At 37.8% G+C, this 14553-nt stretch overlaps 1 protein-coding gene across 1 annotated transcript; it reads left to right on the top strand.

Annotated features, from left to right (window-relative positions):
* LOC105166388 (ATPase 8, plasma membrane-type-like) lies at window positions 8290-13914 on the top strand. Its single transcript, XM_011085726.2, has 13 exons — window positions 8290-8479; window positions 9801-10019; window positions 10137-10274; window positions 10363-10677; window positions 10760-11206; window positions 11300-11422; window positions 11511-11615; window positions 11696-12005; window positions 12083-12597; window positions 12709-12882; window positions 12989-13171; window positions 13279-13457; window positions 13553-13914. The coding sequence occupies exons 1-13, from the start codon at window positions 8429-8431 to the stop codon at window positions 13647-13649; spliced, it is 2856 nt and encodes a 951-aa protein (XP_011084028.1). The 5' UTR covers window positions 8290-8428; the 3' UTR covers window positions 13650-13914.

Below are 14553 nucleotides of genomic sequence, written 5' to 3'. Positions count from 1 at the left end.
AGGGTTTGTCCGATATGCCCATAAAATACTAGTTAATTCTTCTGTCCAATTCCCACCGACTCATTTTAATCATCTTTTGATCCTTTTGACGAGTATTCGGCTGGTGACCTCCGTTTGCTCGTTGGCTTGGGGGTGTGCTACTGATGTAAATCTCAGCTTGATATGCAGACCCTTATATTAGTCTTGTATTTTATGGCCTTGGAATTGTTGGCCATTGTCTGAGATTATTTCTTGAGGGAGCCTAAAGTTGCAAATGATGTTTTTTCGTATGAATTTCATCACATTAGTTTTTGTGATGCGGGTGAGTAGCTCCATTTCTACCCACTTGTTGAAGTAATCGATGGCCACTAACAGAAATTTTCTTTGACCAGGTACTAAGAGGAATGGTCACATGATATCTATCCCCCATTGTGCAAAGGGACAGGGTGACAGCATGGTTGTAAGGGGCTCTGCAGGTTGATGTACAAGGGAGGAATGTTTTTTACACTTCTCATATTTGATCACTAGCTGCTTTGCATCTTGCTTCATGGAGGGCCAGAAGTACCCTACCTGCAGTGCTTTGTTGGCAAGCACCCAGGTGCAGGCATGTGCTCCACAATAGCCACTCTGTATTCCTTTTAGGATGAAATCCCTTCTAATTGAGATAAAAACCTGAGCAAAGGATGTGTAAAAGATTTCTTATATAGGATTTCTCGTTGTAAAAGAAAACGAGCAGCCCGGGCTTTAAGCCTAGCAACCTCTCACCTATTATTTGGGAGGCGTCCCTCCTTGTAACCACTGGATGAGGGAGGTTCTCCAGTCTTTCGAGGAGGATATAGCTTGAATGCAAACTCGTGCTCTTGGTTGGGGAGGTACAATATGGTGATGTGCCTCGTTATACAATCTTCTAAACTGCTGGCTAATTTAGAGAGGCAATCGACCTTCACATTATCTTCTCTTGGAATTTGAATGACCTGAAAACTCTCAAATGCTGCTTTGAGTTTCGCTATCTGCTTTAGATATTGGATCATGTTTCTCTCCTTGGCTTCATAATAACTTTCTATTTGCTTCACAATCAATTGGGAGTCTGGATAGGCTATCACATGCCTAGCTCCCACATCAGGTGCCCTTCAGAGCCCTACTACCAGTGCTTCATATTCGACCTCGTTGTTGAAGGCTTTAAATCCGAATTTGACAGCAAACTCTATGTCTTCTCCTTGAGGTGAGGTGAGGACTATGCCCGCACCACTGCCTTGAAAGGTGGATGACCCGTCTACATGTAGCAGCCACTTCTCGGCTTAGGGGGTGCCCTCTTCATATGCTTCTGTCTTCTCAGAGACGAAATCGGCTAGGGGTTGGGTCATGATGGTAGTTCTGGGTAGGTAGGAGATATCATGTTCACTTAATTCCACTGCCCACTTCACCAATCTCCCTACGGTATCCAGTTTGCCTAGCGTCTATTTCAACGGTAGGTTGGTCTTCACTCCGATAGGATGTGAGAGAAAGTATGTGCGCAATCTTCTAGCAGTGGTAACCAATGCGAGTGCTATCTTTTCTATGAGTGTATATCGTCCCTCTGCCCCATTGAAGACCTTACTGACGTAGTAAATAGGCATTCGTTTTCCTCTCTCTTCGCAAATTAATACGGAGGCGATGGCTTGAGGGTTGGTTGACAGGTAGACGTAAAGGGCATCTCCTGGAGAAGGCTTCACCAATAGAGGGAGCCCTGCTAGGTACTGCTTGATTCCTTCAAAGGCCTGTTTGCAAAATTCATCCCAATTGAAATCTTTCGCTTTCTGGAGAACTTTGAAAAAGGGAAGGCTCTTTTCTGCCGATTTAGAGATAAACCGATTCAGCGCAGCCACCCTCCCTGCTAACCTTTCCACTTCGTTGATGTTGGAGAGCGCCTACATATCTAGGATGGCTTTGATATTGAGGGGTTGGCTTTGATCCCTCTCTGGGTAACCATAAACCCCAAGAAATGCCCTCCTTTCACCCCAAATGCGCACTTTCCAAGGTTGAGCTTCATCCGATATTTTTTTTAAGACGGTAAATGTCTCCTCCAAGTCTGCTACATGATCTTAGGTTTCCTTGTTTTCTACAAGCATGTCATCTACATATACTTCAACATTTCTTCCAAGCCGAGGACGAAATATTTTGTCCACCAAGTGTTGGTAGGTAGCCCCAGCATTCTTCAGGCCAAATGGCATGGCCACATAGCAAAAAGTCCTAGTAAATGTAATGAAGCTGACTCTTTTGTAGTCTTCGGGAGGTAGCATTATTTGATGATACCTTTGTGAGGCGTCCATCATGCTTAAGAGTTAACATCCAGACGTGGATTCCACCAGTTGGTCGATTCGAGGGAGAGGATAAAAATCCTTGGGATAGGCTTTGTTGAGATCTCTAATGTCGATGCACATTCGGCATTTTCTTCTAGGCTTGGGTACTAACACCATGTTGGATAACCATTTTGAAAATTGTATCTCCTCAATATGGCCAGCTGCTATTAGTTTGCTTACTTCCGCCTGGATAATCTTTTCTTTCTCAGGCCCAAAACGTCTCTTATTTGTTTTGCTGGTTTCATGCGAGGATTGATGTTAAGGTGGTGGGTTTTGACATTGGGGTCAATCCCTTCTAAGTCTTGAGGGGTCCATGTGAAAATGCCTACGTTACGGCGCAGGCATTCAATTATCTCTTTATGTGTTGCACCTTCTAGTTGATAACCAATACGTGTGAAGTTTTCTGGATCTTTGGGAATGATCTCGATATTCCTCAATTCTTCCATTAGTTGGACCTTGGAGGGTATCTTCTCAACTTTACTTTCTTCGCCATCGCTTTTTTCGCGCTTGTTGGGGGATATCTCGTTATTGCATTTATTGGAGGGGGCCTCCTTGTCGTGTTTATTGGAGGGTACCTCCTTAGGATCATTTACGAGATTGGAGGGGGTCCCCTTTGTACTTCTCCTACTCCTCCTAACTTAAGGAATTTGATTTTAATGTGGTAGGTGAATATCACAGCTTGGGAGGCATTGAAGGTTGGCCTTCTTAGAATAACATTATAGGCCGAAAGGGTATCCACCACCAGCAATTTTAATAGACACGTACGTTCTTCTAGTAGCACTAAAGCCCAAAGTCAGAGGCAGGGAGACCATGCCTCTCGAGTGGACTACCTCTCCTGCAAATCCATAAAAAGGAGGTGTATCCCTTAGCTATATTTGGTCATATGCTTCCCCAAATAAATATGTCCGTAGAGCTCCTAGAGGGGTGTCTCCTACCTCATAATTAGCTAATAACGCAGTGATGACTAGAGTATCGTTGTGGGGGCTTTTGGGACCCAGACATTCTGCCCTCCCAAATTGGATAAGGGGGGTATGCTCCACGGCACCGACATCCTAAACTTCATTTATAGTTTTGTTGTGCACCTCTCTGACGTGTGTTTTTTTTGGCATAGTGCAAGTCACCTCCATGCGGTCTTCCTACGATCATTTGTATGACCCTTTTCATAGGAGGGTCATTGGCTTTAGGCTTTCCTTCAAAGATGTTTTTACGTACTTTGTTGACTGAAGGTTCCAGGAGGGAGACCTTCGCTTCTTTTCCTTTGTTTGCTTCTTGCTTGATGTAGGGTCCTATTCCCTGGTTTTTTTCCTAGCAAACGTACTCCAGGAGGTGCCCATTTTGGATGAGCCTTTTTATCTCATTCTTTAAGTATCGGCATTCTCCACTAGTATGGTCATAATCGTTGTGAAAACAGCAAAACTTCTCAGACTTGGGACGTTGAGGCTATCCTCTCCATGATCGGGGGCGGGTGAGCAGACCTTTTCCTTCGACCTCCATGAGAACCTGGGTAATAGGCACCGTGAGAGGGGTATAAAATGTTGGAATGGATGACCAAAAGCCAATTGAATTCGCAGTTTTGAGCACCATTCGAGCAATCTTTATTTAAGCAAAGTTTTCCTGATGAATGTGGTAAGAATTCGTCGTCAACACACGTATCTGTTGTGCTTACAAAATTACATCAAGCACTGCTTGGAGACTTGAAACAAGTTGTTTAGGGTTGGGTTTGAAAAGTTCTAAGTCGAGGACCACGACAATGGACATCGAAGTGTCCTATGGAGACTTGCATTAAGAGTCGTATTCATTTCATTAGTGTCGTGTTTCATCGGCGATAGACGTGGGATGTCTATGCTATCTTAATGGGTCAATTGGCTATGTATCTAATCGACTAAACTGACTCGGGGGATAGTCATATAGAAGCCTTGGAGGCTTGGTCGGTATAACTTGAGTCCCCGACTCCGATAGTACAGGAATAGTCCTCAGACTTGAGGTGCATGTGATGACTATATCTTAGATTAGTGCGAGAGGTAATCATGTCTCAGGCATGATCTCATAAGTCTTGTCTAGTGCAGTCAAAGTATGTAGCGAGGACGGTGAGTTCCAAGAAGAGGATCCATCCCCTGTCAAAACGTGACAGAGGTATCTCCTATGCATTTGGAGATGCATCTACGCTCTATAAAGTTGTGGCCACATTCATTGGTCGAATAGGAAGAAAAGGTTCCTATGTCGAGCAATTTGGCATAACGCGATCTAAAGTATTAAACATAGACACCTAGTCTAGGATAGGAACCAATGCCTAATTTCATGCCCCAGACTAAGGCCAGGAGATAGTAGATGAAATGACCGTACCGTATGGATTTGGGAGCCTAAAAGTTCACATGAATTTTTGCCTAGTCTCTAATACTACGGACCGTTGCTAGACGACCACCCATGGTGATGGGATTTCTTGATTTCTTGAAATTTTCGTAATTTTTTGTAAGTTTTGGTAATTATAAAATTTTTCCATAAATTTTGGGTATTTTTTGGTATTTTTTAAAATTTATGTGTAATTTTCAAAGAATATTTTCTAAAAAATTTTCAGAAAATATTTTGAAAATATTTTCTGAAAATAATTTTTGAAAATTACTTTTGCAATTTTCGTAGTTTTTTATATTTTTTAAAAGTTTTCTATAAATATGTTTTGTATTTTTTAAAATTTTTGTGTAATTTATGCAATTTATTTGTAATTTATGCTATTTATGTAATTTATTTATAATTTATGCAATACTTGTGTAATTTATTTAATTTATTTTTAATTGATGCAGTTTATGCAATTTATGTGTTATTACACAAATTTCTGTAATTTATGCAATTTAATAAAATTTTATATAATAATCAAAATAATAAAGAATTTTGGAACAATTAATGAAATATTAACAATAATACATTAATAAATTTTTACGTAATAATAAAAAAATAAAAAGAAATTGGAATAATATTCCCAATATTTTTACATAATAATGTACATAATCACAAAAATAATTTAAATCAATTTCTTCAATATTAACATTTTTAAATCTTAATCAAATAATTTAAATAAATTAAAATAATATTCCCACAACATTTTTACATAATAATATAAATAATCACAAAATCAATTTCGACCAATTTTCCAAATATTAAGATTTTTATGTATCAACTCAAAAATTTAAATAAATTAGAACAATATTCCCAATACATATTTACATTTTTACATAATATGTAAATAATCATAAAATTAATTTAAACTAATTTTTCCAATATTAACATTTTCACGTAATAACATAAAAAATTAATATATTCTTTTTAATTTAACATATTAATGTCAATAATTCAAAAATTTTGACCTATAGTTTAATATAATTGGTGTGGATAATGTCTAGTAGTACGCTGCCTCTACCGCGTGATCGAGGGCGTGGTTGTGATCGTGGCCGTTGTCGTGGCCCGATACTGCCACCAGTGTCGTCAGATGCTTCCCAAGTTGGGGAAGCATCCAACTCCTCCATCACCACCACCACCACCACCATCAATCCCCCACCATCAGCGTGTCAGTACATCAGCCTCGATGACACGAGGTAAGTTGGTTTACCTAATATTTTTATTATGAACTATTTTATTTTTAAAATATTAATTAATTGTTTAATATCAAATTAATTTAAGGTCTGACCGGCGGTTCCACGAGCGTATCAATGCGGTCGTGCAGGGACATTTTCCCCACCCGTGGTCGTGTTTGAGACAGGTGCCGCCAGAACACCAATATTTCAGGTTGGAGAGCATGAAATAATTAGTTATATATTAATTTTTTTTATCTAATATATAATCTAATTGTTTAATTTATTTTACTAATGTTTTGTTTAATCTTATTACTGTAGATGACCTACTGGTGGGATTATGACGATGAGCCCATGTTCAGGGTCTTCCACATGTAGGCAGGGAAGTACATCCGAAAGACCTCCTCCGTCGCTCGGTCCAGCCTGGTCAGGCCACTATGGCTGGCCAATGAGGTCCAACAAGGGCTTCCAGAAGGAGTCCTCCAAGAATAAAGCGAAACGAGCGGCAAACCCCACGGCGTCCTCGACTGTGTACCGGGTGGGGGGGGTTCTTCCTCAGTCGGCATGTACAAGAGAAAATTGGTAATTAAATAAAAATTATTTGTCTGTTAAATCATTATTTTTAAATATGATGCTAATTAATTAACTGTGTTTTTTCTTATGCAAGGGACAGAGCTTGGACGACTGCCTAAACAAATGGAGTCATTGGAGCTCTGCTATAAGAAAAAAGATGATGGGGTTGGAGCGGGCCGAGGGCGCGGAGGTGGCGGTAAGTAGCTAATTTATTAATATTATTTTTTAATAGTTAATATTTTAAAAGTACTAACAATTTTGTTTATTTTATATGAGATGTTGCAGAAGATGCTGGAGGATCCTTAGCTCCAGTCCACGACCGACGACCTCAGTGCCCCCCCGAGTCTGAGGCTTCATTGGCGATGATGGAGCAACAGATGTAGCTGGCTGCAGTTGGGGGCAAGAACAAAGCCGAGTATTTGGCCTTCACTCTGAGGCCCACGTCTCCAGCCGCACATTCAAATCACCATCGCCACCGCCACCGCCAAACCCAGCCATGGAGGACTGCATCGGCCATCTCGAGACGATGATGACTGACATGATGGACATGATGTGGAGCGGGCCTCCTCGTCCACTGCAGCACGGCCTCTGATGAACCCCCTGGCTGAGAGATGAAGAACATTTAGATAGGTTTTATATTTTTTTTAATTCTTGTAATTAAATATTTTTTGTATTAATGTAATATTTTCTTAAAATTATAATGTTTATTAAATTCTATTATTTTATATTTATTTAATTAATTAAATTTATAGATAAAATTCATTCAAATTTCATTAAATTAAATTAATTATATTTGAAAATTTATTAAAATATATAAATTTATTTATTTATTCAAATTTATTAAATATATTAATAAATTATAAAAAAAATAAAAAAATTCAAAACAACTTAGGAATGGGTTTAGTAATGCTAAAAAAAATATTGCAAATTTTATAAAGTCCGTTCCAAATCTCGTTCCAAAGACTGTCTCAAAAAAGTGTTCCTACACTGGAGGAATCATTCGAAATAGCATTACTAATCAGTATTTAATATGTGTTTCAAACTGTACAAACCGTTCCTAATTCTGTTACTAACGTAGTTCTACAAATGTGTTCCAAATTTAACTACCCATTGCAAAATAATGTTGCAACATCCGTTTCTAAATTGATCCCAATTACAAAAATAGACAGTTCTAAAATTAACTCATGAATAATATAAATACCGTCCCAAAATTTCACTTAAAAATCATAATTAACCGTTCCAGAGACCGTCCCAGACCGTTTCAATTGCTAAATTAATAACTTTCGAACTAAATCGATTACGAATGGGTTTCAAGAATCAATAGAGTTTTCGTCCCAAGTTGGAACGATTTCTCGTAAACGATTCCTACATTTTTGTAACGGCAACTGTAGAGACAGATTTTTCTTATAGTGTTATCCCGACAGTAAAAGTCCCTATTCCCTCTCTAATTTCCGTTTACTTATATATTTTACGAGTTGTTCATGAATTAATTCATCCACTACTGTTAAAAAGCCAAGCCTACTTATTTTACTCGCAATTTTGATATTAAATCAATTGTTTGGTCATATGACTCTGTCTGTTATTTTCTTATTGAGATCTTCACAGGACCCGTGAATTATTTTCCATCTCTTAAAGTCATAACCGAAAAATATATAAACTATTATATATTTTACTCTTCCTAAAAAGAAATTGAACCTCACAAAAAAAAAAAAACAACCCTCCAAAAATGGAGGTTGGTAAATTCATGATCTTCCGCTATTTTCGACAGTGTGAGATAACAATTTTTTGCTGAATGTGTATATAAAGGGTTGGAACGCAATGCCTAAAGCAAACAGCCTCACAAATGTCTCAATTCTCTAAGCACTAAAACATTAGAGGGTTAGATAAAGTGAGATAGTAATAAAGTTATTAGGGGAGAGAGGGAGAGGGAGAAATTGCACTCTCAATCTCTTTCCTCATTAGGAGAAAAGAATAATGGCTTCCAATATGTCGTTGGAAGATGTCAGAAATGAAACAGTGGATCTTGTAAGTATTAAAATTATTTTATTTCTTTTTGGTTATTCCTCTGCATGTGCCACTTCGTTGTTCATTTTATACTTCTCTTAGATTTATATTCATTTATTCAGATTCTTTATTGAAAAAAAGTATTTCGATAACTATAATGTAGACATTTTATTTTTTATCCGTTGTAACATTAACTATTATTGTTATACTCTTATTCCTATCAACGTCTACTTCATGTAAAAATTACTGGTTTATTTTTTCTCATTGAAATGAAATGAATTGTTGGTCAATCATACGTTACTATTTTGTTTTCTTGATTGAACTAGTAAAATGCGTTGTCATTGCGCGTAATGCATAGTTTTTAATTTTTCAATATTATATCTTTTGTTTTTTTTTCCTTACTAAGATAGTGTGTTCACATTATATATAGACGTATATTTGTTTGGAATTCAAATATTAATGTATGATGATAAGTAGATCTGAAGAAAGAAAAGTAACATATAAGTAAATTTTTTTAATGGGAGAATTTTGTTTGAAATTATTGATACTGAAACTTGGTTATTAAAAATGGATTCCTAGCCAATATTTATACAATTGTTCTTCTCAACTGGACGGTGAAAATTACTACAATTGTGTGATAAGAAACTTTCAAAAATTCATTCAAAATGTTTGGGAAATACTATATAGAATTTTCTTCAAATTTCTCTCGACTTTTATGTTTGTCTAAAATCTTGCATCCACAGACTTTCATATTTATATAAATATTCTAAAATTTTTAGCATTCTAAATTCAAGTAGTACTAAGTACTAAGATTAATTTCTTAGTCATCATGCGTTCAATTTTTATCAAATTTTGTGTGTGTAATTTTTTATCTTTTAAATTTGCTTTGTATTAGAAAAATTATATTGATATTTTCGTAGTTTCTGTCCAATTTTTTCTATCCAAAACCAACATAATAACGATACTGCAATTCCAAATTTTGCCAAATTGATCATTCAGAACATTTAAAATATTACATGAAATTATATATACAATAGAGTTTGAATTTTTAATATTTTTGTTCTCCACGGTCTCATTTTTAATTTCAATAACATAAAAAAGTTTGTAAACAAGAATTTTAATAGAATTATTAAATAATAAAATTTGTGCGAATGATTGAAAAATGTTTGTTCCTCCAGTATATTATACAGTTCATTATGATTTTCACTTTTCTTTAATCCAAGTAATAAATTTATAACTTTTGTTAATTTTTTGGTTTATTCATTTTAAATGGGGACTACAGTAAGTGCATTTTAGAAATTATTTTACTATACTTGTATATGATACTTTGTGATGAATGCAGGAAAATATCCCCATTGAAGAAGTATTCCAAGAGTTGAAATGTACAAGGGATGGTTTGACATCAGATGAAGGAGCCAAAAGGCTCCAGATTTTTGGAGCCAATAAGCTTGAGGAGAAAAAGGAGAGCAAATTCTTGAAGTTCTTAGGGTTCATGTGGAATCCTCTGTCTTGGGTTATGGAGCTTGCAGCCATCATGGCCATTGTTTTGGCCAATGGAGGGGTAAATTCGTTATACCACCTTTAGATCATCTTTGTTCTCCATATATTGTGTCTTTTCAAGAAAGAAAATGAAATTGTGAACATTATTGAAGGAAGCCAACATTCTTAATACGTGCAGGGCAAGCCCCCAGATTACCCAGACTTCATTGGTATTGTCGTGCTCTTGTTCATCAACTCGACCATTAGTTTCATCGAAGAAAATAATGCAGGAAACGCTGCAGCTGCCCTTATGGCTGGCCTTGCTCCCAAGACCAAGGTTCATATATAATCATAGATTTAGTAGTATTGATTAATTATTTTTCTTTCTATGTATGCATTGAACATCCGTTTTCCTGCTAATGCAGGTTTTGAGAGATGGTAAGTGGTCTGAGCAGGAAGCTTCAATCCTTGTTCCGGGAGACTTGATCAGCGTCAAGTTGGGGGATATTATCCCTGCTGATGCTCGTCTCCTGGAAGGTGATCCTTTGAAGATCGATCAGTCGGCCCTCACTGGAGAATCCCTTGCTGTAACCAAGTACCCTGGTGATGAAGTCTTCTCTGGTTCCACCTGCAAGCAAGGTGAGATTGAGGCTGTAGTCATCGCCACTGGTGTTCACACCTTCTTTGGCAAAGCTGCTCATCTTGTTGATAGCACCAACAACGTTGGACACTTCCAAAAGGTACCGAATGATCATGCTTTTAAATTAAAATAGAGTTTTTGACACAAAATTTATCTGAAAATTTTGAATTCTGTTTCATCAGGTGTTGACCGCCATTGGGAACTTCTGTATCTGCTCCATTGCTTTGGGGATGATCATTGAAATTATAGTGATGTACCCCATCCAACACAGAAGGTACAGAGATGGAATTGATAATCTGTTGGTGTTGCTCATTGGAGGTATCCCAATTGCTATGCCGACAGTCTTGTCTGTGACCATGGCCATTGGATCTCATCGCCTGTCGCAACAAGGTGCCATCACAAAGAGAATGACAGCCATTGAGGAAATGGCCGGCATGGACGTGCTTTGCAGTGACAAAACCGGCACCCTCACCCTCAACAAGCTCACTGTGGACAAGAATTTGATTGAGGTGTTTCCCAAGAATGCTGACAAGGACACTGTTATCTTGCTTGCTGCCAGGGCTTCCAGAACAGAGAACCAAGACGCCATCGATGCTTCGATCGTTAACATGCTCAGTGATCCCAAAGAGGTAGTAAATTTTTTTCCCCTCTTTATGATCGTCGATATTTGACAATTACTATTATTATCTTCTTTACTCTTATTATCTTTGTGAGTGTTTTAGGCTAGAGCAGGAATTATTGAGGTTCACTTCTTACCCTTCAACCCGGTGGACAAACGTACTGCTATTACTTACTATGATTCTAATGGAAACTGGCACAGATGCAGCAAGGGTGCTCCTGAGCAAGTAAAGAGCTAGAATCTTATAATTGTTCAAAATCATACAAAAGGTTTCTTCTCGTCATTTATGGCTAATCCTTTTCTTAATTTGACAGATCATTGAACTTTGTCAACTCAAAGGTGATAACCTAAAGAGGGCTCATGAGATCATCGACAACTTTGCGAACCGTGGTCTACGATCACTTGCCGTTGCACGACAGGTTAGTTAAGCTTCTACCTTTAAAAACTATACATGCATATCATTGTTCGTACAGTAACATTTTGGTATATCTCATTCTAGACTATTCCTGAGAAAAACAAAGAAAGTGCTGGTGATCCTTGGGAGTTCGTAGGCTTGTTGCCTTTATTTGATCCCCCAAGACATGATAGTGCTGAGACTATCAAGAAAGCCCTTGACCTTGGTGTGAACGTGAAGATGATCACCGGTGACCAGCTAGCTATTGGTAAAGAGACTGGGCGTAGGTTGGGAATGGGTACCAACATGTATCCATCCTCCACCCTTCTTGGCCAGAGCAAGGATGAGTCTATTGCTTCAATGCCCGTTGAAGAGCTCATAGAGAAGGCTGATGGCTTTGCAGGGGTCTTCCCAGGTAAGCAAGCATATAAAAACAAACACATATGAAGCACTTGTGAATAAAAAAACTCACAAGTATTTTTAAATGCACAGAGCACAAATATGAGATTGTGAAGAAGCTGCAAGAGAGAAAGCACATTTGTGGTATGACTGGAGATGGTGTGAATGATGCACCAGCACTCAAGAAGGCAGATATTGGCATTGCAGTAGCAGATGCAACTGATGCTGCTAGGAGTGCATCAGACATTGTTTTGACTGAGCCTGGACTTAGCGTGATTGTAAGCGCGGTGCTTACAAGTCGAGCCATCTTCCAGAGAATGAAGAATTATACTATTTATGCCGTTTCCATCACCATTCGTATTGTCATGGGATTCATGCTTATTGCCCTCATCTGGAAATTTGACTTCTCACCTTTCATGGTTTTGATCATCGCTATCCTGAATGATGGTACCATCATGACCATTTCTAAAGATAGGGTGAAGCCATCTCCACTACCTGACTCATGGAAACTTAAGGAAATCTTTGCCACCGGCATTGTCCTTGGGACCTACATGGCTATCATGACTGTCATTTTCTTCTACCTCGCATCTGATACTGATTTCTTCTCTGTATGTATTCGTCCTCAAAACCTCAAATCCTGTTTTTCTTGCTCCTACTTTTATGACATTAAGGAAACAAAAGAAAGTCTAAACACTTATGCTATTTGTTATTGCTTATAGGATACCTTTAAGGTGAGATCAATCAGGAACAATCCCGAGGAGCTTACTGCTGCCCTTTACCTTCAAGTGAGCATTATTAGTCAGGCACTCATCTTTGTGACGAGATCAAGAAGCTGGTCATTTATCGAGCGCCCTGGTCTCTTGCTTGTCGGAGCTTTCTTGATTGCCCAGTTGGTGAGTCACATAGAAAAACTAAAACTCATTATCAATTCCAATGTTATTTAACTTGATGAACTATTTGAAGCTATGAACTAATAATGAGTTCTTGGATCGATTGCAGTTGGCTACCATTATTGCTGTATACGCACACTGGGAATTCGCAAGAATTAAGGGCATTGGTTGGGGTTGGGGTGGAATCATTTGGATCTACAGCATTGTCACTTACATCCCACTTGACATTCTCAAGTTTTTGATTCGCTTTGCATTGAGCGGCAAAGCTTGGGATTCCATGATCCAGAAAAGGGTACAGACACAAGATTAAAACTAGAAAAACTAAACCTACTTTCTTGATTTTCTTATCCTCCAACAATCATTCTTTACTGATCTTTCATGTTTCTCTTTGCAAATTAGACTGCATTCACCACCAAGAAAGATTATGGTAAGGGTGAGAGAGAAGCACAGTGGGCAGTAGCTCAACGCACCCTTCATGGCCTCTCGACAACCGAATCCTCCGAATTGCTCAATGACAAAAGCTATAGGGAACTGTCTGAGATCGCCGATATGGCAAAGAGAAGGGCTGAAGTTGCAAGGTATCCACTTGATCCTTTGTGGTAAAACAAAATGTCACTTATAAGATGATTTCTGCTTAGTTCATACACTAAAAAAGAGAAAAATAATGTTGCAGGCTAAGGGAGCTGCACACTCTTAAGGGACACGTCGAGTCGGTCGTCAAGCTAAAGGGATTGGACATTAATGCTATCCAACAAAACTACACTGTGTAAGAATATGGGGAAGGATCAAGGTCGGCTGTTGAACAAGAGAGGGGATACAAAGTGAAGATCACTTAAGAAAATTGGCCTATTTTGCTGCAAATATTTTTATTAGAACAAAGATTGCTAGCAAAGCAATGTCATTTTGATTTTTGCTAGAAATACATATTGTATTGAGAAATTTGTCTTTTTTACGGTGTAGAAAATACAGAATGACAGAGTTTTTGTAACAAAGATAAGAATTTGGTACAAAAAGTTGGCTCCAAATTTTATTTTCTGTAGTTTTCTATTGTTATACATTTATATTTCTTTTATTTGGGGAAAACCCTAAACTATATTTTGTCAGATATATTCACATTCGAAAACTTTGATTTATCCTCTAGGAAACAGTTCAATATCAAATTTGGTTGGGTAAATGACTGTGTTGGATGTGTGTGCAAAAAAAAAAAAATTATAGCCAAGTTCACAAAATCATCCTCAAAAGCGAAACCAAAAAATTTTCATTACTAAACCTTCTTGGCTGAGTTGGGGAAAAAAGTTATCCTCCTTAAATCTGCTTTACTATACCAGGCTATGTACTTCTTTGAAAGCTCATCTAGATTTTAATAATTTGTATTATGTTATTTCTTATGAAAATTCTTCTTATTGACTCTGAAAGTCTGAATACGTTGTGATACCCGACCCTTTTCTTTTACATAAGGACATAAGTTACTAACAATATTTATTAGGACAATAGATAAGCCTATATACAACTTGGATGATGTTCAGATTGGGTCGCCCTAGAATGATGTTGTAGGCTGAAGGTATGTTCACTATGAGGAAGCAGATCATCTTGGTCTTTCTGTTGTGTTCTACCCCTAAAGAGAGGAGAAGCAAGATCTGTCCTAGGGGATGTACCACCTCTCCTGCAAAATCA

Source organism: Sesamum indicum, linkage group LG7, assembly GCF_000512975.1.
Source record: "Sesamum indicum cultivar Zhongzhi No. 13 linkage group LG7, S_indicum_v1.0, whole genome shotgun sequence".
NCBI classification, from domain to species: domain Eukaryota; kingdom Viridiplantae; phylum Streptophyta; class Magnoliopsida; order Lamiales; family Pedaliaceae; genus Sesamum; species Sesamum indicum.
Note: the sequence above shows the minus strand (reverse complement) of the source record. Positions and strands in the feature narration are given on the sequence as shown.

Coding starts and splice junctions, on each gene's coding strand:
- LOC105166388 (XM_011085726.2), top strand. CDS start 8,429: ATGGCTTCCAATATGTCGTTGGAAGATGTCAGAAATGAAACAGTGGAT. Junction 8,480..9,800: donor GAAATGAAACAGTGGATCTT/GTAAGTATTAAA, acceptor TGATGAATGCAG/GAAAATATCCCCATTGAAGA. Junction 12,598..12,708: donor CTGATACTGATTTCTTCTCT/GTATGTATTCGT, acceptor TATTGCTTATAG/GATACCTTTAAGGTGAGATC.